The following is a 25,076-nucleotide window of genomic DNA, read 5'->3' on the forward strand; positions in this document are numbered from 1 at the left end:
ACATGAGTTCAGATAATAAAACCAAAGTATTCTGCTGCAGTTCATTATTTGGGCTAAACACCTTCCCTTATGTTTGTTTGCCCACGGGAAGAGACAGTAAGTCAGAACCTCTGTGAGCTTCCCAGCTAGGGAAGCAGAAATGGAAAGAATAAGAAATATTCTCTGTATCTGCACATTATTCTAACATTCCTCAAAGACACGTAACAGCAGCCGTAATACGCACAACAAAAAACAACTGAGTAAAGATACAAAAACGTGTTGGCATTCTAGAGTGAGTAGCTCCTAGTGTACATAGCATCACTGTCAAGTACTTTAGTCAAAGCATAAATCTTGAATAACACAAATGATGGATGATGCACCCATTAAATTTGCTTCCTCTCCATTCATGAATTGTCCGGGAAAAGAGAAGTTAATTTACAGCAATCACTGTTACCTCTTAAGAATGGGGTGGGTCATCCAGCCTTCTCCAGGTGAGGGGAAAACTTGGAAGAGTCAGGAATTAGTTCCAGAATGGGCCTTCACTGGGAAGCTGGAAGGGAACGGAAGGCAGAGAGGAGGATACTGCACAGCAGGGAAAGCAAGGAAATCCTTCCATAGATACCTGTTTTCAAAAAATATTTATTTATAGTGTGTAGCACAACTGACCAGACAAATTCAGTGGCATTAAGAACAAAAAACAGATGATGATACTCAATGATACAAATTGACAACATGAATTCTGTGGAGTAAATGAGGTCTGTATATCAAATCCATAGTAAACTGATAACTCTATGTAGTAAATAAGCACAGGAGCAGCAGAGTACACACAGACAGAAGGACCTGAACAAAACTCAGAGGAATTAAATGGAACAGAAGAGTTTCTACTGATCCTAATGAACTAAATTTCATTTTTATTCTACTATACTTTTTCATGGTCAAAGTGACACAGCAAAACCAGATGCACAGTCCCAAGCATTAAACCAGGACCCATTTTGTGAACTGGTCAAAATAAGGAATTAGAATCTGTCATCTGTCTCGTACCCATCACCTGCGATTGTTCTGCTCTTGCATTTTGAGACCTTTCAGGATAACATGAAAAAAAAAGAAAAAGGTTAAGTGCATTGAATAGTCTGAAAATCTGGAAGCACCATGACATTAATTTCTTTAGCATGAATTGTGTTCCACATTACTTTAGCTTCTTGTTTCCGAGTTTCTGTCAGTAAAAAGTGGAAAATGCAACACGTGTCACCTCAGGAGTGACACACCTGATGTTAACAGGACATGTGTCCAGTCCCACTGTGAAAATCCATTCCCACTTCTCCCTGTGCTGTGGTTATTTGTTCCCAATACCTACTGGTTTACCTTCAGAATTTTTAGGTTTCATCACTTTGGCCTTGGAATGGCCTTCATGGTCCCGCTGATTCCACCCCTTGGCTGCCAGGTGATGTAGTTATTTGGTTGTTTACTGTGCTTGGATTTAATCTTCACCTTCAGGACTTTATTTTCTTCCATCATCTTCTGTGCTCACCTCAAATTTGCCTCAACATTTTAATGTATGAATGTATTTATCTACCTTGTTCGCTTCCTTTAAGACCCTGGTTTCACACTGATTTAAAGCAACAGGTCTGGTAATTAGGTTGGATAACTGCAATCCAAAATTGTTCCTAGGCAAAACTCCAATGGACTTAATTGGCTTCAGTGGGAGACTTGTCCGAGTAGGAAGGGCAAGAGTTGGCCTCAAGACTATAAATTCCAGTTTAAAACTCAGTAGCCGTTCAGAGGCTCGTTCCTCTGACAACATCATTCTTTGCGCTTCCTTTCCCAAATTCCTTTCCTAGTCATAGAAGGAAAGCTTTCTGGCACCAAAATTAAATGATAATACCCTGGCCAACTCCCAAAACCCCATTATGGCTTGTAGAAAGCATCGTTGTCTCCACTGCTCTCAAAGGGAGTGTAAAGCCTCCCAGACGGCGGGTTTCTACATTTTGTTAGGAAAGGCCAGTTCTTTTCATGTAGGCAATAAACAGGCCCTGATAAGCAACTGTGACCCTGCCAAACTCACTAGTTGCTTTAGATGATGTAATAAGTACTTACACTTCCAATAAACTCACAGTGCAGTATTTAAGGTATTCTCCACAGCTGTGTAAGGAAACCCGCTGCTGTACAACAACTATGGAGGGAATTCTGCCCGCTCAGCCCCAGCAGCTTCACTGAGTGCAACTACGGGCTCAGGAGTCCTGTCCCACCACCGTGCGGTTCCATCCTTCCCAGAAGCTGTAGGCCACGCTCCTGTCTCGGTGTAATTGTCTTTGTGGCAAAACACAAACATTCAGGATATTACACAGTACAAGATATGAGTAAAAATAAAGCACAGACCATATGTAGATATTTTCATGTTACCAGTCTCTAGAACAAACTACTCCTACAGTTTCTTGTAACTGCAGAGAAAAACAATTCTTCCTTCATATCTAAACTCCCAAACATTTCCCATTCTTTCAAATGCTTTAGTCAACGAACTGTATCCCCTTTTGCCAAGGAAATCTTGAGAAAACAAGTCAAGTCACATAGCACTTCCTGTAGGTCACCGGGTTCCTGCCGGAGCAGCTTTAAAGGGAAAAAAGCCTTCTCGACCCAAAAGCTCAGCCCTGGGGCTGTTTCAGCAGTGGTCCCCTGGTCTCTGTCAAGCTACTGGTTTTAGTTCACCAGATGATCTCAGCTACTGTAGAAGCACATGGAGAGCCTCTCACCTCTAAAACATGTGACACAAATCATTTATGGCCTTGTGAGCTAAAGGCATCTGGAAATGAGACTGGTACCACCCTGTTTAAAAGGCTCAGGCGCTCTCTGGAAAGCCCCGGGACTGAAAACACTGCAGCACATTGCATGGGCATTAGAAAAAAAATGTGCAAATTCAGGAGAGGCACTTTTGGCAAGAAGAGCTGATAAAACCACCACGGTTCTTCCATTTATTACAGCACAAAGAACTGTATGTTGCTTAACTCACACACTCACATTCGAGTTCGGCTCCAGCTGATGCGATTCCTTATTTTCAACAAGAGCAGAGATGGAGATACAGGTCTTGATCTCAAATGAATACACAGCACTAAGGACGTGACATTCCTGGTTCGCCCCATGCTCTCCCAGTGCTCAGGTACGTGCAGCGAACACGCAGGAACCAGAGAACAGAATCTAGCAGGGCCCCACCTGAGAAGACGGTCACCCAACGGCGCTGTGGGAGACAAGCTCACAAGAAAGGAATGGATGACATTTATTTTTAATCTGCTGGGCTGTAGACGTGCCAGGAGCAAGGGGTGTTCAGCAGTTTTGAAGACAAATAAGAAGTGTGAAAGAACTGTGAGAAGACCCAATTTTACTTCACCATCTTCCCTCCCCATTGTGCCTTCTGTTCTAACACTGGGCCACAATGACTGAGAGGAAAGATGTCTGTGAAACCTGGAGCTCAATAGAGAATTTGGGCCGAGTTTTGCTCTTTGAACAGTGACTTTCTTGTCAGGTATATCTGAGAACACAATATATGAGCTACTTATCATGCAGCGTATTTTGGAGAAAGACTATTTCTGCAGTGAAGTCGGCTCTTCACATGCAAATAATTTGACTTCCTTCATTTTACCTTGCATTGGCCTCCAGGACACGGAACCTAACTCACGAAACCAGCCATTTTGATGAAGGTTTAAACTGCCAAGTAAAGACTAAAACGCCAGTCACTGTGCATCACCGTCAATTTTTTCCCACATTGAGTGATTCTGGTTCCTAACTGAGTTCACACTATTTACCTACCACAAAATTAAACTGCTTGGTGAAATATATCGTATATCAGATTGATAACCAATATTAGAATCAACGGGACACTAAATGATCTGACACTCTTGAGCTTTGACCTTGCTGAGCCCTGTCAGAGTGGAACAGTCAGTGTGTCCAAACACTTCACAATGATCCAGAAAGTGGGTCATTAACACATTTTGTCATGTTATGCAATATTCCCCTCCCCTCTAAACTGGGCTTTTTTCCAGGTCCGGTAGCCAACAATAAATCAATCACAGTCTCTCATAAGCCTTTTGACTTGAATTCTATCCTGTAGGTTGGGTAAAAACCAGCAGAAATCACTGCAGGAGGCGAGGCAGGAGGGAGCTAATGGTGACTGCTGTTCAGATGTTTGCTTGACCCACAGCCATTCTTGCTGACATTCTTTATGGACTCCTCTTCATTATCTGTAACAGAATCTTCCTCTTCTTCATCACTCCGGTCATCCTTCAAGTCCTAGGGAGAAGAAAGCACTGTGAGCATATTCCATACTTGCAGTGTTTACTGTCTAATAAGTTACTAGATTGCTATTATCAGTGCAGTATGGACCCTCCAAAAACACCTACGGGTCCTAGACAGGCAAGTCATTTATTTTTAATGTGAAGTGGGTATCTGGACTTTTGCAATTGCTCTGAAAAAACAGCCAGTTAATTTCATTAGTTAGATGCCCCCATTTGTAATTGCAAGATGAAAAGATGGTGCACAGAAGTTGCAGAAAATGAACTCCCTTCTTTGAATTTCCCCATCTCCTCTCTTCCATTCGCCTCAGCAAAAGAAAATGTGCTACATGGAACAAATGAAAGGGGATCTCTACATACACTAGATAGTATCAAAACTACTCCCAGAAATACCCCTTCCCCCAAAATGGAAGCTGATATCCAAGGAGAGACCAGCTAACAACACTTTAATCTTGCAGAACCTAGTGTTCTTCTGACAAAATTTCTTCCGTGACCTTGGCCCAGTCATTTGACCTCTTCTTGCTTGTTTTTGCTTTCCTTTGTAAAGCGTTACTAGTAATCCCTGGGTGCCATGGGATTAATTAACCATCATGAAGTGCAGTGAAGATGAAAAGAATATTGTATAAAAGCTTAATATAGTGAATACACTCACCCAAACACAGGAGTCGAGAGGCTGCCTGCTTCTGACAGGTGTAAACTAAACAGTGACCACTTGTGCCAGCATCTCCTGGTATTAACTTCACCCAGAGAGACTTACTGACCCTAAAATGTTCTCCCCTGCTTGACGGTGTATACATCACATCAACAATTGCAAAGGTCACGTCTATACACAGCTATGATATACACCTCAGGTATATCACCCTGCTCAGGGAGTTGCCAGGGAGGAGGGGGTGGCTGCTCCATTAGCAGGGATGAAAGGGCGTCAGTGAGAGAATCTGCCCTTACAAAAATCCCTTCCCAGCGCTATAGGAACAACTTCTACCCTTTGGCACTCAACGCTTCGTCCCCAGACAGTCAAACATGGCACTTGCTGCTTAATGTTTCTGCCACGCAGAGAAAAGACATTGTGTCTGCCCAGCATTTCACAGCAAAGGTTAGAGGTAAGACACTTCCGTGCTATTTGTCACAGCACATAAAATATGCCATTAGTCTCCTGTTTCTCAACTCCTACCATAACCCAAGATTCTACAATGTGTTTAGAAGTTTGGTTCAAACAATCAAGGCTTTGGCATTAAAACCAAACACCTTTATTTTGCATTCAGTGCAACAAGCTCTCAAGAGCAGCACCTGCCACCCTGGAAGGACCTTCCGCACCAAGCGCAGCCCTGGTCTGCGGACCCAGGGCAGGATGCTCTCATTCAAGATGCTGTAAACCAGGTAAACTCCTCCTTGTGCCTCAGCACTGACTAAGAATGGAAAGGAGATCAAAGTAGGCACCTACGGAATTTCTTCCATCTCCAGCAGTTTCCTGTGTGATTAGCAGCTGCCACCGGTTCTCTCTTCCAGTTACTTGGAAGGTGCCTGGTAGACCTTCTAGTTCTTTTGTTGGAAGAGATGGGCAAGTCATCCCCTCTCCAGCATCGTATGATTTAACTGACCACTTAAACCCAATTTCCTTGTAGCTGAGGATCAAAACCTGGCTCCTCACGCTGTGGCTGTGACCTACTAGCACCAGGGTATCTAGTTTGTTAATGGGAACTCCCCAGATTTAAGAGCCAGCTGATTGGTGGCATCAATGTTCAAGTATTGAGGACTGCAGGTGTCATGGGGTCTTTTTGTAACATGTGAGTGTTTGGCCTGCAGGACTCTGGTGAAGGAGACCTGAGGCTTCTCTCCTCAACCACCTTCTCTCCTAAATCTGGTCTCCTTGTCACCTGTCGGCACCTCAACTAAACAGGCACAGACTGCACATTCTTCCTGCTCCCGGAGTGATGTGCCAGGGGCAGAGACGAGATACAGAAATTCCTGCCCAACCTGTGTCTGCTCTTGGAATGAACGAACAATTTCACTTTCTCAGCTTGCTCCTCTGAGGTCTTTCTTAAGCACCTAATGCATACAGAGAAAAATCAATGACAGCTCAGTAATAACTCATCCAATTGTAATCTCATATCCCTTTATATATTACACTTCCAGCAAAATGTATTGGACTAGAAAGAAAATTAAAGCCTAAACTCTGTCTCATCCAAAACTATAAACTTCCTGGAGATTTTCTTTTGCCTTTTCCCTAACAACATATAAAGGGCATCAAAACAAACAAATCTTACTGTAAATACTGTAAAATAAACTTGGCATGCCATCAGTTAGAGAAAAGGAAAGACAGCCTTTCCCACACAAACAATTTATGAGGTTCTGCCTCCTTCAGATCACCTCTCTCGCTCCTGGCAGTTTTGCAACTTGTATTTGCAGTAAAAGACAAATGCTGAGGGTGTGGGGGGAGCCTTGTTGCTTTTTTTGCCACCTGAAAAGTTTCAGGAAAAAATGCAAACTAAACTTAAGCAGAGATGCTGCTGTTACTCAGGCACAGGCTTAGGAATAGCCGGCAACCTGCTCTGCCTTCACTGACAGCTGATACGCGGCATCCGTTCCTGTCTCCTATAGGAACGGGCTGGCATTTCCAGTGTTGAACTGGAAACAGCATTTGCTTCTCAGCTTTAATGCTGTCAAGCCAGAAGCTTTGATTAAAGGCACTATATGTAGTAATTAAAAAACATGTAAATGTGTTGTGTTTTTTTTCCAGCACACTGCAGATCCCTGGGTTTCAGATAGTCCTACAAATTTCAAAGCACCAGGAATTAAATTTCTATGTAGTCTGAAGCAACTATCGCAAATTTTCTTAATTCTGGGAAAGAGTACCACTTCAAAAATCCTGATATTAACCAAGAAAGAATGCTGCCAAATCAAATCTGAAATCTTATGATATTTTTAATCATGAACCTGCATCCTGACCGAGTGACCCTACAAATTCTGGCTTTAGCAGAGTCTGGCCATTTTTGGGTAGCTTAAGTGACAGAACAGAACTTTAAATAGTAATACCTTCATTTGTAACTAGAAAACCAAACAATCCTGTCTTGGCAAACTGTTTAACAGACCATTATAAATATATTAAGATATCATAAGTGAGGTTTGTGCCTCTCAACTTTGACCTTCTGAGAATAACAAAAAATATAATGTTTCTTGGATTTCCCCTGCTTTAATACCAAGATGTTTTCTCTGAGCCCCTCACATCATATATTATAATTGTGTTTTCCAACTCAAAGACTCTGCTGTTACTGTCCCTGAGCAACAACAGATGAATGTACTATCAGAAACACAAGAGCTGGCAAACTGTAAATACCGCAACTGAGACCATCATTAATACTCAAAGCTTCGGTTTAATGGCATCAGCTGCATTTATTATACTTCAGATGGTTTAGGGTAACAGACAAAATGGATGTGTGTATTTTATGTTCTGGATGACTAACCAATTTAATCTTTCTAAACGGATGAACGGTTTCAAGGTTTATGAGAAGCAACACTAATGCTATAAAGTCTGCAGGAGAACCATTTGTAGTGAAGCCAAAGCCGCAAACTTTTATAATCTTTTTTTCCTTTTGTTTAACCCTTCCACCTGCTGCTCAGTCTGCCTCTTTCAGTTAAATGAACCGTATTTATTAAGGTTGTTTTGGCTTCTTGTGTTTCACTGCTGTTAGAACACATATCATTCAAGTCATTAGTGCTGCATCTGATTATATGAATAGGAAAGGACCTTCCAAGAGACTTCACTGAGGGAAAAGACATCTGAAAATTAAGAAATTAGCAAACTCCATGGGCCACTTCCCAGCCTCTCGTAAGCAGACATTGGTCAAACCTTCACCTAAACTAACAGAGAATTTCCTCCTAATTGAGCAAGTTTGTATCTCGATACAGCGCTGGGAAATCTCTTCCCTGTTGAGAAGCTCTTGGCGCTCCATGGGGAGAAGGACACGGTGGCTACAGTGGAAAGTGTAAGAGCAGAGGGAAAGACAGTGCTGAGCAGCGTAAAAAGAAAAAAAGGACAAAAGAATATTGTAGCAACGTGGATTGATCCCATCAACAGTGAGGAACCCTGGAGGATGATGCAGTCCAGAGGGTCCATTCTCCTCCTCGCTGGTGTGGCCATGGCCGTGTGGGGCTGGGAGAGGTCTCAGGTCTAACTGATCTGAGGGGATCAACACTGGCTCGAGGTTTCTCAGCAGCGTAAAGGGATTCCAGTTTTGGCCCTGCCTGGACAAGACTACAACCAATTGGTCTTTAAGGTTAAGTATAATTTATGTCCATGCAGTTAACTGGATTTCTTCTACCAAGTACAGATATATAAAAGCAATTCACAGCTAATTCCAGAATTTTAATTACGTGTTTTCTGATTTGGTGAAATTTAGAATTTTTTTTTTTTGATTTTCAAATATTTATTCTTACCCTTCAGCTGGAATTTCCTGACTCTTAAATGTATCTTATATTGAAAGCAGAATACCCTAAATCTTATACCTTAATTCTACCTTAAGAGTATTTTCATCTAAATATCTACAAACATATTGACTAGATCTTGATTTTTCAATGTAAAGACAATAAATTCCACAGCACCTGCACATATGGAAATAGCTTGCAGTACAAAGATGAAAGCTATTAGTCAGGTCAGCAACCACTGACTCAAATAAAAGAGATAATAAACAAGAGAGATAATAAAAAGTCAGTCCAAATAGATAGAAGGGGGTACTTTTCTAACAAATAATACTATAAAGTTGATGAATTTCTGAGTTCAACATGTTTAATTCAACATCAATAATTCAACTCAGCTGACATATGACTTAATACGCCTTTACTTTCCTACAGAGACTAAGCAATATACATTTGGATTCAAACAAACTGTTCTATATTTCCAGCCTGGAAGATTTTATTGGAAAATATATTTCCCTTTTCATCTTATACACACTAGGCAATGTAAATAACGTTGATGTTCCATGGAAGATGCACTGTTGGACTCCGCTTTCTACAGTTTTTAAATGAAGATACAGACTTTCTAGATTAATTGTACTGGACACCGTGTGGCCCAAACTCCCCTTATTAAAACTCTCTCTTCCATGTAATCCCCATTCTCCAAGCTTTGCACTGGGGGTTCGCAGAGAGAAATCAAAGGCAACGTGTGAAAAACAAATTAAAAGTTACACCAATTCAACAAACATCAAAAAGAATAGTCTCATAAAACTGGATGTTACTATTAGAATATGTCCCTGAGGTTGACTGAAGGAATACATTTAACCTCAGAAAAATACCCCTTGAGTTGTCACTCAGCATAACACACCTGTAACTGGAGCTGTAATACCCTGACTGTGCAGAAGAAATAAATCACTGTTTACAGTTAATCAGGTACTCTGTGGTTTCAAATAAGGTCTGCTGGCTGTGTTATTGAAATCCACTAACTAAACCTTGCGCTCAAGTGTATGTGGCTTTACGATAATGTCAAAAGCCCAGGAGGTACTGAGTGAGTCATAATGTCCCACTGCTTTTTGAATTATTCCAATTTTAAATCCACAGTTGGCAAAGAAACAAAGAACAATATAATAGGCATTTGATGCTGTTCTCTATAGTGAACTTTTTTTTACCCTAGGACAGAACTTGCATTAAGCCAAGCAGTTCAGTGGTATGAACTTGTATCAGAACATGCACTTTTATTCCTTATAAATGCCTTTTTGGCTTCAAAACAGCTGATCAGACACTCACGCTTTTCTCGGTGAGGTATGATACTGCACTTAAGATGAATGTTTTGAAATAACACAGCTGCTAAAGATTATTCCTACAGAAGCCTTCTAGCTCTATTAAACTAACCTGAAACCACCGTGTCCAGCCATGTAACTGATGGGCACTTCTACCTAATGGGTGCTATAAGGTGCTCATTTCTCTATTTTCATTGTTAGGATGCACTCTGTTCCTTTCGGGATGGATCTAAAGGTTATCTCCATACTTAAACATTATCAATCTAATTTTCAAGTCACATGCCTAACAAGTAATATCTTTTCATTTGGCATTCATATCGCAATACCTAAAATCACTTCAATACAGTATTTCTAAACACCCTGAGCTCCAGGCTGGATATAGAATACTTTAAGAAGTACCTAAGGAACAAAGTTTCTTAAAGAACATTAAAAGTCCCTAAGACTTCCGTGCTTAAGGGGCCTGGTGGGGGATGTACTCCTCTGAAGTTCAGCATTCTGAAAGTGGGGCATCGACTCAGAGTTTTTTCATCTCGGACAGCTCTATAATGAACAGAAAGAGAAAAGGGTGTCCCTGGATGATGTGTGAACTTGGCGTGTGCTGTTCTTAGAACTGTGTCTTGGAGGTGAGACTGCTCCTGTTCAGATTTCCTCCCTCCTTTGCATGTAATAAGGATTATGGAGCACTCCTAGGTCCTCCTAGGAAAACACTTTCTTCAAATACCAGAGTAATATCAATTAAGAAAGGAAATTGCTCTATCACTAACTAGCTTTTTTTCCAAGGTATTTTTTTTTAAATCAGTTCAGCAGTGCTGTGAACCCCTCTGAAAGTATGAGAATTACTCACCTCATAACAAAGTCACAATTCAAACCTCCGCAGCATATATTAAAAATAGTAAATGAAGGCATCAGAAGTTCTGCAGAAGGCCTAGGTTTGCTCTGCAAATTGGTTTTTGGCAATTGAAAAAATAAATACATATGCACGCTATTACACATATATAGTTTTTATGTAGGTGCACATGTATAAAACTAGCAACAAATGGAACATTCAATAAATATCCTGCTAGAAAGCTAAAAGATATGAGCAGTTAACAAGGGAAGTCAGAAAAACTGTCAGCAAATGCCCTTCTGTGAGCAACAAGGTAAATCAATAAATTATAAAGCAAAAACTTTACCAACATTTGTCTCTAATCTGAATTGGGAACTTTTGCATTAAAAAAAAAAGAGTCATTTAGATGAGGGAATCTGCTAAAAGTGGAGCTGCCTTGTGCCAGACATACGTGCAGAGAGAGGGGCGGGGGTGCTTGTTTGGCCAGATCCATTGCTGGTGAAAACGAACACGATCCCACTGACTTCAAGTCAAGCTCATTTCTACCAGCTGAGAACCTGGCTCTGGATCAACAACTTCTGCTGCAGCGCCTGGGCAGGCAGCTTTGCTTTCAGAATTACATACATTAATAGCTGTGATTTTCTGTTCTTAGAGGCTGCGGTCATCTGCAGCTCCTCCTCATGTCAAACTCAGTGACTCTGGAACCATTTGACTTTTATTGCATCACAGAAGGGACTTGCATCGCCCCATTTACAGCCCAGCTCATGCAGGAGGGGCAAAGGGAGCACCCACACACCCAGTTTTTGTTGGACTGTGGCCACAGGTCTGACTCTGCCCTCGCACAGTCTCGTGTGTGCACAACAGGGCTGTGGACGGGTACTTTGTCCTAACAGTCCCACCCCAGCGCACCTTCACAGCCTATCTATTCCAATCGAACAATAAGAAGTGATTTTCTTCAGTTTCTTGTTAGTTCATTCCTCCACAATGGTCCTAAGAGTCCTTACGTTTTCTAAACTTTACCTGATTTTTATATAATATTCAAGTGAAAGGTGGTGTGGAATTATGGGCATTCTAAACAGAGCTTATTTATTTATTTATTTAAAATCAACATTTCAGCAAAGACCATTGTTGCTGTTTTGAAATCTGAGAAGTGTGTTTGAGCATATAGTATAACAGACTTCCCTGGAAGTCATTGCTCAGCTGCTGATCCCCTTTCATAGTCTGGAGTAAAAAGCAGAGGCTTAAATAGCAACCTGCCTTTTAACTCACAGTGCCAGGCGATGCACCGGATGAGGCGAAGGAGACCAGACAGCGCCCTGGGATTGACACGTAGCATTTGCGTGTTAAAGACCTGGTGGCTTTTCCTCTTCCACAGGCTCTGCTGAGTTACACACTTCGACAACACACGTTACTGAGGTCAGCCCTGACTTCAAATCCCCAGCAAGGACAGGACCCCAGAGCTCCTCAGTGTGCACACAGCGGCTTTTCTCCTTTTTGCCTATCATCGTAAATACCAGCCAGCAAACTCCTCACTCTTTTATGCTTTCTTCTGCCTGCCTCTTCCCCCTCCTCCCTCCAATGAATTTGGCAGCATGAAGTGAGACATGTAGCCAGGCTTTGGGCTTAACGAGATCGCTGTAGCAGAATGGGAAATATGCAGATGAAAGAAAGTCAGAACAGGAAGCAATTTCCCTTTACTGGGGTACGAGGCTTCACGCTGCTGACCTGGCTGGCTACCTCCCCTCTCCAGGCTAGTAAAAACCCCATGTCCCAAAGGCAATTGTTTAAATCAGCCGGGAAGGTTCCCAGATAGACTGGTTTTCATCTAGAAGAGGAAAAACCTTCATTTGTTCTATTTTTGCCCCTAATAAGCTATCCTCTTGAGAAAACCTGCTATAAATACATATCTGTGGAGAATCAACAAATACAACTTCGCCATAACACATTTTCCCTTAGAATGGGGAGAAGTCAGCCCTTACTAATCTACTTCCATCTGTCTTGTGCTTGTGCTAAACCTTCACTCACGGACCTCAAAATCCGTATGGGGGCATCAGTGTGTACTGGCCCTTCCCAGTCTAGAAAGTAACCACAAAATCTCCAGTGAAAGCATTTCCACAGCTTCCCAGTCCCACAGAGTCATGAAATTGTAACTAACAAGATTATAATATATTTTATATATATATATATATGTGTGTGTGTGTGTGTGTATGTGTATGTATACACACACACACACACACACACACATATATATACACATATATATATTACTGCTTTTCAAATGACTGCTTGGAATTAAGGCAAACACACTCCTTGGTCCCTTTAATCAGCACCCTGATAGCCATTGGCACAGTACAGGCTTAACAAAATACAAAAGTAAAAGAAAACAAAACTTACACGCCTCTCGTTTAGGAAACTAAACTCTGTCCTCTGTTTAACTCCTGTAGAATAACATTTTCCTGAAACAAATTACTTCTCACTGAATGTGTTAATTCTCATTAAATTTCATTTTCCTATTATAAGTGTCCTGAAAATTGATAGATTTTTTTTTTTTTTATTTTTTTTACTGCTTCAGTAAGAAGAAAAAAAACAATGGGCTGAAAATCTGACTCTTTAAGAGACCAATAAACTGCTGTGCATGCCCAAACTGAATATATGTTTCATGTCATGCTTCATTTTCACATGCCAGTAATTGCAGGGAGTAGGGCAGTGCAGCACTGTTGCGCATGTGACGACCCTTCGCAGCTCAGGTTCAAAGTCCGGGTTTATTAGCTGGGAGCAGTTGGGCTCAGCTCACCCACCATGTGGCTGGTGCGCCCCGAGCAGCTCCAGCACGTGAACATCAGATCCCATTCTATTTGCCACAATAGAGGTTTTAAATGTAATCTCTTTAGAAGCCATTTCTAATTTCACATTACATAGAGCTTTTTCCTCTCTGTAATTTTAAAAATAACATTTCTCTTTAGGGTTAAGTATCTCAAATTATTGCACAGTTCAATGAGGAAGTCAATGCTGCCTCAGCTTAAGTGTTCACAGCCACTGCACTCTGGGCTGAGCAGGGGCTGAGGAGCGACTCTTGCTTAATAAAGCTAAACCAGTAGTTTTTAACCACTGTGGTCTAATTCTAGAGGACATAGACCTGATTCTAAAGGTAACACTACAGAAAGCAAAGCAAGTGCTAGGGGTTTAAATTTGTCATACAGAAGTCTGTACTTCCATGGGTAAATGTTCAAGGACTTGCAAATAAAAAACCCCCACCATTGCTTTAAAGAACATGCTGTGGGCCTGTGTTTCATGAACAAGAAAATTCTCACCCCAGTTCAGCACTGAAATTCCATATTCCCAGGACCCATGTGGTTGCACAATAAATACAAGATTGAAATGAATTACTAAAAATAATAGTTACATTTGATGCAGACAGATCAAGTACAAAAAAAAGGAGGAGAAATAATAAAAGGATCCCAGGGAAGGAAAGTTCTGCAGAGGCTGAGGAAAGTCTGAATAGCCTCAGACTAAACTCAGCTGAAGGCGTTTGCCAGGAGCAGGTAGAACGGCCTCTGGGAACCATACGGTTTAATTTAAAAACTTACACAAAGGGTTATAGCAAGTCTCTAAAGAGATAAACTCACAACAAGAAAGACAGAAAGTAATATAGGCCAGCACCTCTGCTGGCATAAAGAATCATTATTCTTCAATAGAAGTAGCAAGGGCACATTTTATACAATCCTATTACATCTGTGTTCCAAAGGACTTTCAGGCCTTGCTGACACATTAGTATTAAAACATATCAAGTATTTGAGTCCATGGACATGTTTTTAGGGATACAATTTTTGTAGTACAGATAAGGGAGTGACTGATTTAAGGAGTTTTTATATGGCTAATCACTTTTCATGGCAAGGACTCTACTGGTATCCCAGTATCTGCATATAAGAAAGATGCTGACTCAAACGGGCAGAGTTTTCTCAATAGGAGCGCAATCGTCGGGCTAAACAAAATGCTGAAGTAGGAGAACGATTGCTGGAAACAGCAAAAACATCCTAACGAGTATTTCACAGCTCTCATTTCAACCCCAAAATGATATTTTCTTATCATTTTCAGCTACTGCTACTCTGTCATTAGTCATTCTTTGAACACTAACTCTCACTGTTCCCTTGGGAATTTGGACCAAATAAAGAATTAAAAAGAACAACACAAAAGCACGGAAAAGGATACAGCCAAGCAAAATCATTAAAAAGCCTGCTTACTGAGTCCAAAATACCAAAGGAATAGTGAAGATACATATGTGGTACCAGCTAGTTTTTCTAAAGAGTGGCAAGTCCAAAAGCGTGCTGCACAGCGGTACGGGGGCTTCTCTGCCTCAGCAAGAGGAAAGTACTGCAGTGAATCAAATAAAACTGCAGCCAACGACTCCTAAATAATAACGACCATTAGTAAGAAGCTCAATGTGTTACTTGAAGGCAATTTGATGGTGACAAAACAATGAAAAGAGAAAGAAAACATATTTCTGGTCACATTACAGTCTGCTAAAAACCTTCTGCCATTGATGGACTTTGCATCAGCCCTGAAGTATCCGAGTCATGTGGACATCATGCTCGTTTCCTACAACTTACACATCTCTTTCAAGATTTAAAGCACTGTAGTCTCAAAACCTTAACTTGGCGTGTAATGGTTTTAACATATATTTTACGTCTTAATTTGCCATAATAATGTGGCTATAAGCTGCTGTCATTCGCTCCCTTTTTCTGACCTTGGAAATAAAACGTTTAATCTCCACGGGACTTTCCTGGCGAGATATTTTAAATCAGTGCATATGTACATACTTCTCTATATGTTTTTTCAATTCTCCTAAAATATTCTCATATGTGCAGACATGATGACTAGACATGTTTCAGTGGTGCTTGAAACTTGATACAAGTGGGTAATTTAACTATGTAATTGAACAATATTACAGAAACACACGGAGTCTCCTAGCAACAAAAGGCCTTGGACATCAAGATGGCAGCCAGCAGCGAACATTGCAATTGTCTGACCTAACCTGAAAAGAAATCACACCGGAGAACGTCCCTCTTTCCCTCGCAGAACTGATCTAAGATACATGGTACAGGTCTGGCCTCGAAGGGCTTTTCTCACATGTGTATGCCTTACGCATGGGTTATAAAATGTCCTCTAAGAAAGAATGTTTGGGTTCCTTTTGGGGTATTTTTATATTTTCCAGCAGGAAGAACAGTCTTGGATTTGAAGAGTAAAGCACAGAAGAAGCTACCAGCTCACGAGGCTGCAGTACTCAATATCAACTCTGTATTAATTCCTGTCTTTAACAAACCCTCCTGCCACAGCCTGGAGATACGAGTATTGAATCCGGATCCACAGCTCTAAGCATGATGTGACACAGCAATGTGTGACCCTTCAAATAACAGCAAAGGGGACTCGATGGGTAGGTGACGTCCTCGCAACCTGGGCCCTCCTGTTCATGTTCCCACCTTTCATGTCTGACCCAGACAAGTCCTTTAACAAGAGACAACAGCACTTCCCAATAAGAATAAATATATTCAAGCCCATTGACTTTCAGATGGTGCAATGACATGGTCCTGAAGGGTACAAGGAAGGGACCCACCTGACCTGGACAGATGGGAGGAGCTGCTAACTGCTGCATGACAGTGGTTTTCATTGCTGCTCCCACCAACACTGGGTGGCTCAAGGCACAGAGTGCACCGAAAAAATTCCTTACACCCTCGCAATGCTCAGAGCTTCCTTCACTTAAACGACAACATCAGTCCCTGTTCCCAGTTACACCATGACTTCATTTTTCCATCTGAAGTAGCTAACTGCTGCTTCAAGAAAAATGTCAAAAATCGCCTGTTTTCTGAATGAAAACTTAAAAGCCTTGGGCAGAGAAACGTGATTCTTCTAATACAAGGATAATGGTTTACTGGTATTTCACTAAAATAGCAACGGCTATTTGTGTGGAGTATGTCTATAACAAATATGTCAGTATAAAAATGCTGCCTTGCAAACACCATTCTTTTCAACGTTGCCTTTCCAGCTTTGGAGGCCCTGGCTGCTTTCACAGCCAAGTTTGCCACCGCTATGGAAAACAGGCCGCACATGCAAGCCAGCTGAAGTCATAGCGACCGAAAAGGGCAAGGCCTGCTGCTGCTACCACCCTACAAATGTTATTTGGAAACCGTCTTCTCAGAGAGCTGTATAAGGAATCAAAAATTCATAGTAGGGATGAAGGCTTGATGTTTTCTCATTTTTAAGCAATGACTAATACAAAAAAATAAAAGCTCTTATCTCAAAATAAAACATTTCTGCCCCTTACAAAGGCATATAAGCAGGCAGGGCAGAATGGCCTAATACAGCTGGCCTAGGAATGTCCTCTTCACAACTGTATCTGAAGACCTTGCATTGTACTCCCATAAACTCCACCAATGCAGATGGACAACTATGCCAAAGCCTTCCTCTTCCTCGGCTGGACAGCAGAGGGATGTCTCTATTGATTTCATCAGAGGAGTTATGTGAGAACAGCACAGAGACCAGGCCAAAATCGAAAAGAAAGTGAGAAGAACTCAACCACTTTAACACTCAGTAAGCCAGGCCATAAATAATGTTGTAATTAATCTAACAGAGGTAAGTGACAGGCAAGACAGACAAGCTTTTCAGTGTCTAAGGGAACACAGAAGCATGTTTTAGAGGCAGAACAACACAAGCCATTTCTTCCACAGATTTGTCCCTTATGTACAGCTGTTTGCTGCTTAACAAGGGTTGAGTTTGTAACTGCACTTTTCTTCCAGGGAAAACACTGGGTCTGCCAATGATATCCAGCTGTCTATCTGTATAAGATTTGAAGGAATCCAATAGTCACAGAATGATTCTTGTTATCAAACAACAATTCAATATGGGTAGAAATGAATATTTTATTTCCTTAAGATGCTTCACAGCATTAACTGCTTCAGATAAAAGGGCAGAATCAGCTCAATTAAGTTTTTGCATCCTGATTCTCAAAACAAATACCATTTTTCAATAGCACAACTTCAGTTTCACCTCCATGAGCAAAACATACCTGTCAACGCTCATGCCAAAACTAGACACATGTTCTCCAAAGTCTTTTTCTAAATGCTTTTTGCTAAATGTTTTATCTACACTGCAGACTTCATGACAAGAGACCTTGTAAAAGTGTTCCTACTTCAGGCAACCAAACAAGACCTACATGGCAGCAAAGTTTCCTTCATAAGTTTTTCCCACAAGAGTTTTCTCTGCAAGGTAAAAGCAGATTATGGCAGCACCAGACTCACTCTGTTTCTCTACTCCAGTTGAATATCACAGTATTTCACTGCGGCATATTCTAATACCAGACCAGCTTCATACGGTTTTCTGAATCCAAACCTGGTGTTCAAGTATAGCTGACCTCAGATTTAGACAAACTCATAGAACTTTGACTACAAGTTTTCAACAGTATTTAAAGATCTCACCACTCACCTCTCATTTTTTTGGTATGTTCCTACAAAGTCCAATGAGAAAAGTTTGCTTTCACTTGGAACACAGGAATTTCTAAAGAGTTCTGTGTAATCTTAGGGCTTCAGTTTTTTGGAGAGCACATTTCTCATTTGCTATCTGAACAAATCACCATATAAAGGCAAAAAAAAGGTTTTAGCTGAAGCTTTGATATTCTGATCTCAGACCTTAGGTGTGACAATAAAAGTAAGAAACCACATTTGAACATCTCTATACTTGGTAGATTCCTATCAAAAGTTCTAAAATGAAGTTCAGGAAAACAATATAAAATTCCAAGTAAATCTATTGGAGGTATTAGCATCTGTTTGATACTTCACACGTCTTTTTGGAGAAACAAAATTGCTTACCTTTAAGAAAATGAACCTTTTCAAAATCTTGAAAATTAAGGAACCCCAATATAAATGCAAGCCTTGAAGGATCAATAGCTGCCCATTGAAAAAAAAATATGCTATGACAGGAGTCGTGGAGTAGTATGTAGGCAGATACATCGTGGCACGCAGAATCCTAAAAACAAAAACCAAACAAACAAAAAAGAAAGGTGACTGTTATGGTACAAGATTTCTTCTCTACGCTATTTACAACTATTTATAATTTCACATTCCAAACTGATTAAGTATTTCCACAAAATATTAAAAAGCTCTGCAAAGATGACAGATTAATTAACAAGCCCTGTCTTAACTAGATTATGCATCTCCATTGAAATACAGACTTCAGAAGATGAGAAATTTGAGTCTTGCACGTAAGTATTATAAATAAAGTTAGGAGAAAAAAAATCCCATTATTCTAAATCTTGAGCTCTGTGTGGTCTAGATACTATGCAACACAGAGCTTGTCTGTGCCTTTTTTTAATGCAAAAATCTTTCTAATCTGAAATCCACACTCCAGAGAAAATCCTACAGGCTTTACAACAGGGCTTTTTGTTAATTAACATATGTTTTGTCCATCTTGAGACTTCACTACTTCTATATCATTTGGGGCTTTCTTCCTTTAATCTCACCCTGTTTTGCTTCCAAACTCAAGAATGAGAAATTCAGCAAAACAAAATGATTGGAGATCACTTGTACAGTTAATAAAAAAATAACAAGAGAGAGACATCAGCATTTCTGTAAGAAAATACTCCAGGAAATTAAAACCTCGTGTTGATCAACATTCAAAACTATTAATTTAACCAGCTTGAGTCTCTAAGGGTTTGTCCACATGCGGGGAGGGGCATGAAGGCAAACTAGAGCAAGTCAACGAAACCATGAATGTGAAACACATTAAACACTTTTTAAAAGCTAAACATGTTAAGCATTAAGCACACTAAGCACCCGTGTGGATACCCCAAAGCAGGTTAAATCACAGCGCTCTGAAGTCACCTGAGTATTTAGCAAGTTACGATTTATTTGCACTGACTTTGTAAATTAATTGGTTCCCCTTAACTTCATTGAATGCTCCTCATGTGAGTGAGGTACTACCCAAGAACTAGGTACCAAAAAGAAGGCTCTACAAAAATTAACTACAGTCGTATAGGAATTACACTGTACTCTGACTTTGCAGCTACAGACAGAGAGATGGAATGAATGGGAAAATTATTTGTCCTATTTAAATAGCTCAACCCTCTCAAAAATGTAGGCGCTCATAGCATTTAACTACAATTTATGAAAATAAGTAATACGTAAAAGCCTTTATGTAGGTTAGCATATTTTCAAGAGGTTCATTAAAAAACACTATTTAATTAAATTCAGTTTTTAAAGAAAATGACAGTTTTTGTCAACAGTTCTTCCTGACCTTTAGTAACAAACAATAATGAAAGTTCTGCTTCTGCTCTTTGAAGTACAATCCATTCCTTTCCTTTTTCCATCACAACCTCTCAATGGGAAGGGGAATGAAATAAAAGCCTGTGAGTACATTAAATAGCGCTTACCAGAAGGGGAACAGGATGATTCTTGTGATGAAGAATGCGATAGAAAAGATGATAAAGAGCGTATTGCAGGTTTTCTCCCAGTGAGCGTAATTAAACATTTTGGCTGCCTGCATTGAATAAAAACCATCAAATATATTACAAATATTCTCCGAGATAAATTCCTTTCCGCATTTTCATAAACAAAGACTCATCTTCCACCTAAGCAGGAAGAAATTTCCTCACTGTTTGACACATAAACCAATCATTTTACTGATACCTAATAAAGCAATGTAAAAACAGATTCTTTGTTTATATTTCTCCTTTCATCTCAAAGGAAAGGACTCAGTATCAAAGACCTAAAAGAACAGCTCTCTGATCAGAATATAAAAGTCTTACGAAATCAAAATGTGCTCTAAAAAACAGAGGTAATCCCTCATTCCTGTACCAGATTCAAAACAGGCTGAATCCAAGACAAGCTGCTGGCCATATCTGCACGCTCAGAACGGCAGCGACCCCTTATACACAGGCACTCTGAGGTATGAGTGTTACTGACACTTCTCTGCACCAAACTCAGCTGCCGTCTTCTCCTTTTCGAGTGCTGGAGATCCTACTGTTGTTCTCTATCTCACTAATAAAGATTATAGTTACTGCTTCTCCTCTAGCTGACCTGCACAACTCTCCGCGTTCCATTTAGGAATCACCCTGGGCACCATTGAATGAAATGGCCATTCTCAGGTGTGAGCAAAGCTTCATGTACCAAGGTGAAGTTTGAAACAGCAGTTTGATGAACTTTTGAGCAGCAGGGCTGAATGAAGTTACTCTGGTACCCAACTCCAGTTTCCATCTGAGTGCTGTCCTACCAGTTGTCAGCTCAACTCTTGGTAAGGTCACACAGCTAACTGGACCACAGAGCAGTTCAAGATTAAAAGTAACCCAGCAAAACCTGTATGTGTGAGTTTAATGTGCGCCGATCCCAACTGCCTACAATTAGTTGTTTGAATACAACAGAGTATCAGGACGGTGACAGACAGCAGCCTGTAAGCACTGCTTACACTGGCACTGCCACCAAAAGAGGTGATGAAACTATTCTCTGAATCTTGGTGTTAGAAAACCAGGATAACCCCATGGAAAGAAATCCAGTGTGCACTTGTCTTCCAGGAAACCCAGTAGTAAGTCTCCATGACCACAGTGCAGAACCAGACACTTCTTAACCTTAAATGTTTCTAAATATTGTTATTTAGTTCAGGGAAGGGATTTCCCCTTCAGCCCAGGGAGAGAAACCTTTCTTCTGCCAGGGGATACCTGTGATATCTTGTTCAAGGACAGCCTGAGTGTCTCCAGCCAGACGTGTATAATGTAGATGTACTCTTGAATCAACACAGGGGTGTGAATGACAACAAAATTAAGAATTTTGGAGAAGTAGCCAAAATTTTGGCTGCTAAATTTGCTTGAGAATTGGTATCATGACAAGCTGTTCACAGGCTAGCCAACTTGGCCTAATTTTAACAGCAAACCAAGAATAATCCACAGTGGCAGCTGTATTCTCAGTGCCTGCACTGTACTGAAGAATTTTTCTTGTTCTTTTCTCATAATGGATTCTGTAACAGACTATCAGCTTAGATTATCTAGATGTTTCTTATTATCTTACAATTTATGAATCTGTGAAGCCATGTCTCTGTGTGGACAGGAAGGGATCACATGAAACTTGTGGCAAAAAGATTAAAGTGTCACTGAACATAACCTGGGCAAAAATCAAAAAAAAAAAACCAAAACAGAAAAACCCAAAAAAACACAAAGTCCAAAAACACCAACAAAAAAAGCCAAAACAAAAGCCAGAGATGGAGATCAGGGTTACCTCAAGCCAGAAATCTGCAGTGTCGTGCACAAACATCACCAGCGTTCCAACACGCACGTAATTGCCACACCAAGAGCCGCTCATCAACCCAATGGCTGCCAAGTGATGAACGACGTGAGCCAGAAAATCCTGTGAAGGAGAGAAGAAACAAAGGTAGAGCCAAGTCAGTGCAGCCCCTGAGGGTCTCTGTGCAGATGAGGTGACAAGCCACACTTGTCACACACACAGAGATGCCCTGGCAGCCAGAGCACAGATGTGCGCAGGTGTGCCAGGGATGGACTGATGCTGCCCTCATGTGGCTGCGCCAAATCCAGTATCAGGACAGTGCTTTTCCTTATAAATACTTCCCCCAATCCCACCCCCAGCTCACAGAAATACAGGTTCTAGCTACAAACAAGCACCATCACTCGCCTTCCTTCTGTTGTCAATCCCGAGTGTAAATAAGAGAGACCAATAAAAACCAATCTCCATCATGTAGTACCAGTACTGGGATGGCAGCACAGTCTGTAACAAAGAAAAACACAGTTAGCTCTGAGAATAGCAAAAAGTGAATGCCAAGTGAAATTACTACTTTTTTCCTTTCCTCGCTTCTTTTGCTCCTCTGCTGAGTCTTGCTTAAAACATTGAACTAAATCCCTGTTCTGGGCTTCATTAAGAAGGATGTTCTGAGAGCCAAATATTTTAACCTTTACTCAGACCATACTCTCAGTTTCTGCAGTTCCTCCCCTACCTCCAAATTTTAGCATATTTTTTTCCTATGTTTTTGTCAGAGAACTCCACGCAGAGTGCTTCTGCCTTTAATTACAAACAACTGCAAATAAATGAAGCCTTCCATCTTGGTGAACAATTAGCATTTTAAACATTCACATATCCCATGACTAAAATGTCAGCTATTTATGCTAAAATCCTATGCATCTGCTTAAGGCTCAATGCTGGGCTTTGCTGCTCCCTTGGTTCAATCATTTCCCAGGTGGCAGGAAGCAGATGTGGTCATCAGGTCCCACAAGTAAGAGAAGCTGGGAATTCTTTTTGTGTTTGGCCCCTGAGAAGGACAAGAACAAGAAAGCAGTGTGATGGGCCACAGATTTATAAAAATAGGAGTGGGGGGCGAAAAAGAACCTCTGGCAGGTGGGCAAGAAGGCAGCTTGCTTGGAGTCATCTGTTATGGGACTGTTAGTAAAATATTTTAGGAAGAAATAAGAGCGTTGTGACACTTGGGAACAACCAGAGTGTTAAGTAGAGATCCTTGGAGCAGGGACTTGATTGCGCCAAACCAAATCACCACAGCACTCCCTCCACAGAGCAATCGGGCCCAGGAGACATAGAGCACTTGGTGTAAGACTGTTCTGCAGCACCTTGAAGCACCATCAGCGCTGGTGCAAGCTGAAAGGTTCGGCACTGAAACCCGTGACACAGACAGAATCTACCAGGCACAACTTGTAACCTGGGATGGGTGGAAATGCCAGCAGTCTGGCTGGAGGGCTGAGCTGCAGCACGGGCAGATCACAGGGGAATCCTGCAGCAGCCACCCGGAGGTACCATGGAAGGGCAGAAGGCTCTTTGGTGCCGCACCTCTCAAGGTGGTGCCCATTGGGAGGGAGAAGAGCTTCTGCGGATTAGCCCTTCCCATCGGGAAATACCTGGGCCGATGGCCCAAAGCCAAAAAGCTCACCTGAAACGGGTAGCCAACCCACGTCTGCCATATGTCGTAAAACCAAGGTTTCTGGGAAGACAGATGATTCAGAGACTGATCAGCTGAGCAACAATATGCTGTCTTAATGCAATATCTTAAATACTTAAAATTTCTCTAAGAGTAGCAGGCTAAGATGCTACAGTCTCAATAACTATTTTCCACCAATTTCTAAAGTGATCTTACATCTCTAATTTATTATATTGGTCCCAGCTCTTTGGTTTCTTTTCAGGACACCTGAAACATTCCAGTTCATCATTTCATCATCCAAAGCAGTGGGTGTGTGTTTTATTACTGCAATTACTCAAGATATGTTGCCACAGTGATTAGATTTTGTTGTGTTTACCAGCCACACGCATCACTGGTTCATGACAGTAAACATTGTCTGGGGAGAAGAGCCAGATGAACATAGACATGGTGAGAACTGTTCTGCTGCTCAGGAGAAGCATCAATGACACCCCAGGAAGTGCTCACCTAGTTACAAGCAGCGCTCTCCACTGTTATTCCCAACTTCTGACTCGGCAGCAACCCCTCAATAAATAGCCGTGCAATACACCATTGTTGTGACCCCCAAAAGTGCTGCCAGAAAAGGTTTATGGCCTCCTTTGAGAAAACCATGGCTATGGGATGCATTTGTAGGTGTTAACAAGGCAGGTTGTAAAACCACCCGCGGGACTTCTTAAAACTCTCCTTAAAAGTACTGATTGCTCAAGAAGTACTTTATCATAAAAGTTCAAAAGTTAATTTAAAAATTAAATAAAACCTCGGTGCACATTGTAGCCTATCGCCTAGATTACATACATCAAAAATCTGAACCCAAAGAGCCACTGAAGCCAGTGAGTCTTACAATGGGCTTCAAAAAGCTCTAGAAATCAGTCTTTATTTTGTTAAAAGAATATCAGTCCTTCAAAAAATTAACTTACATCGTACAGAAATATAAATCCAACAATGGAGGACGTAAGATAGAATGAAAATCGCCAGCTGCAAAATTAAAATGAAAAAAATGAGAACAAAGAATTACATATTTATAGATATCCTGAGCAAGAATTACTGCAAATAATTGTGTATCACAGATAATCTTCCCATAAACATGCCCTCACTCTGTATTAACAGTTATCATGTATTAACTATATGTGAATTATTAATATTTAAATACTTATGCTTTGACCAATTGCTAAAGCAGTATATTATTTTACATTATCACAATATATATATCTTGATTGTGATTAGAGCAGTAATTACCCAGACAGGCATGAGCTGATCAAGAGAACAGTCACAGCAAATGTAATGAATTCCCTAAAAACTGTTTGATAACATCAA

The 25,076-nt window shown here is 40.9% G+C and overlaps 1 protein-coding gene across 1 annotated transcript in view; it reads right to left on the reverse strand.

The window, feature by feature from the left end:
- Positions 1 to 637: 637 nt before the first annotated feature.
- Positions 638 to 25,076, reverse strand: part of CERS3 (ceramide synthase 3) — a 50,262-nt gene continuing 25,823 nt past the window's right edge. Inside the window, exons 6-12 of the mRNA XM_082060856.1 lie at positions 24,680 to 24,737; positions 23,739 to 23,789; positions 22,478 to 22,570; positions 22,067 to 22,195; positions 20,233 to 20,339; positions 18,674 to 18,830; positions 638 to 4,257 (exon numbers count right to left, since the gene is read on the reverse strand). Of these exons, the coding sequence (XP_081916982.1) occupies positions 4,129 to 4,257; positions 18,674 to 18,830; positions 20,233 to 20,339; positions 22,067 to 22,195; positions 22,478 to 22,570; positions 23,739 to 23,789; positions 24,680 to 24,737 (724 nt within the window). The 3' untranslated portion in view covers positions 638 to 4,128. The remainder of the gene's footprint in view (positions 4,258 to 18,673; positions 18,831 to 20,232; positions 20,340 to 22,066; positions 22,196 to 22,477; positions 22,571 to 23,738; positions 23,790 to 24,679; positions 24,738 to 25,076) is intronic.

Source organism: Streptopelia decaocto, assembly GCF_964273445.1.
Source record: "Streptopelia decaocto genome assembly, chromosome: 9".
Taxonomy (NCBI): domain Eukaryota; kingdom Metazoa; phylum Chordata; class Aves; order Columbiformes; family Columbidae; genus Streptopelia; species Streptopelia decaocto.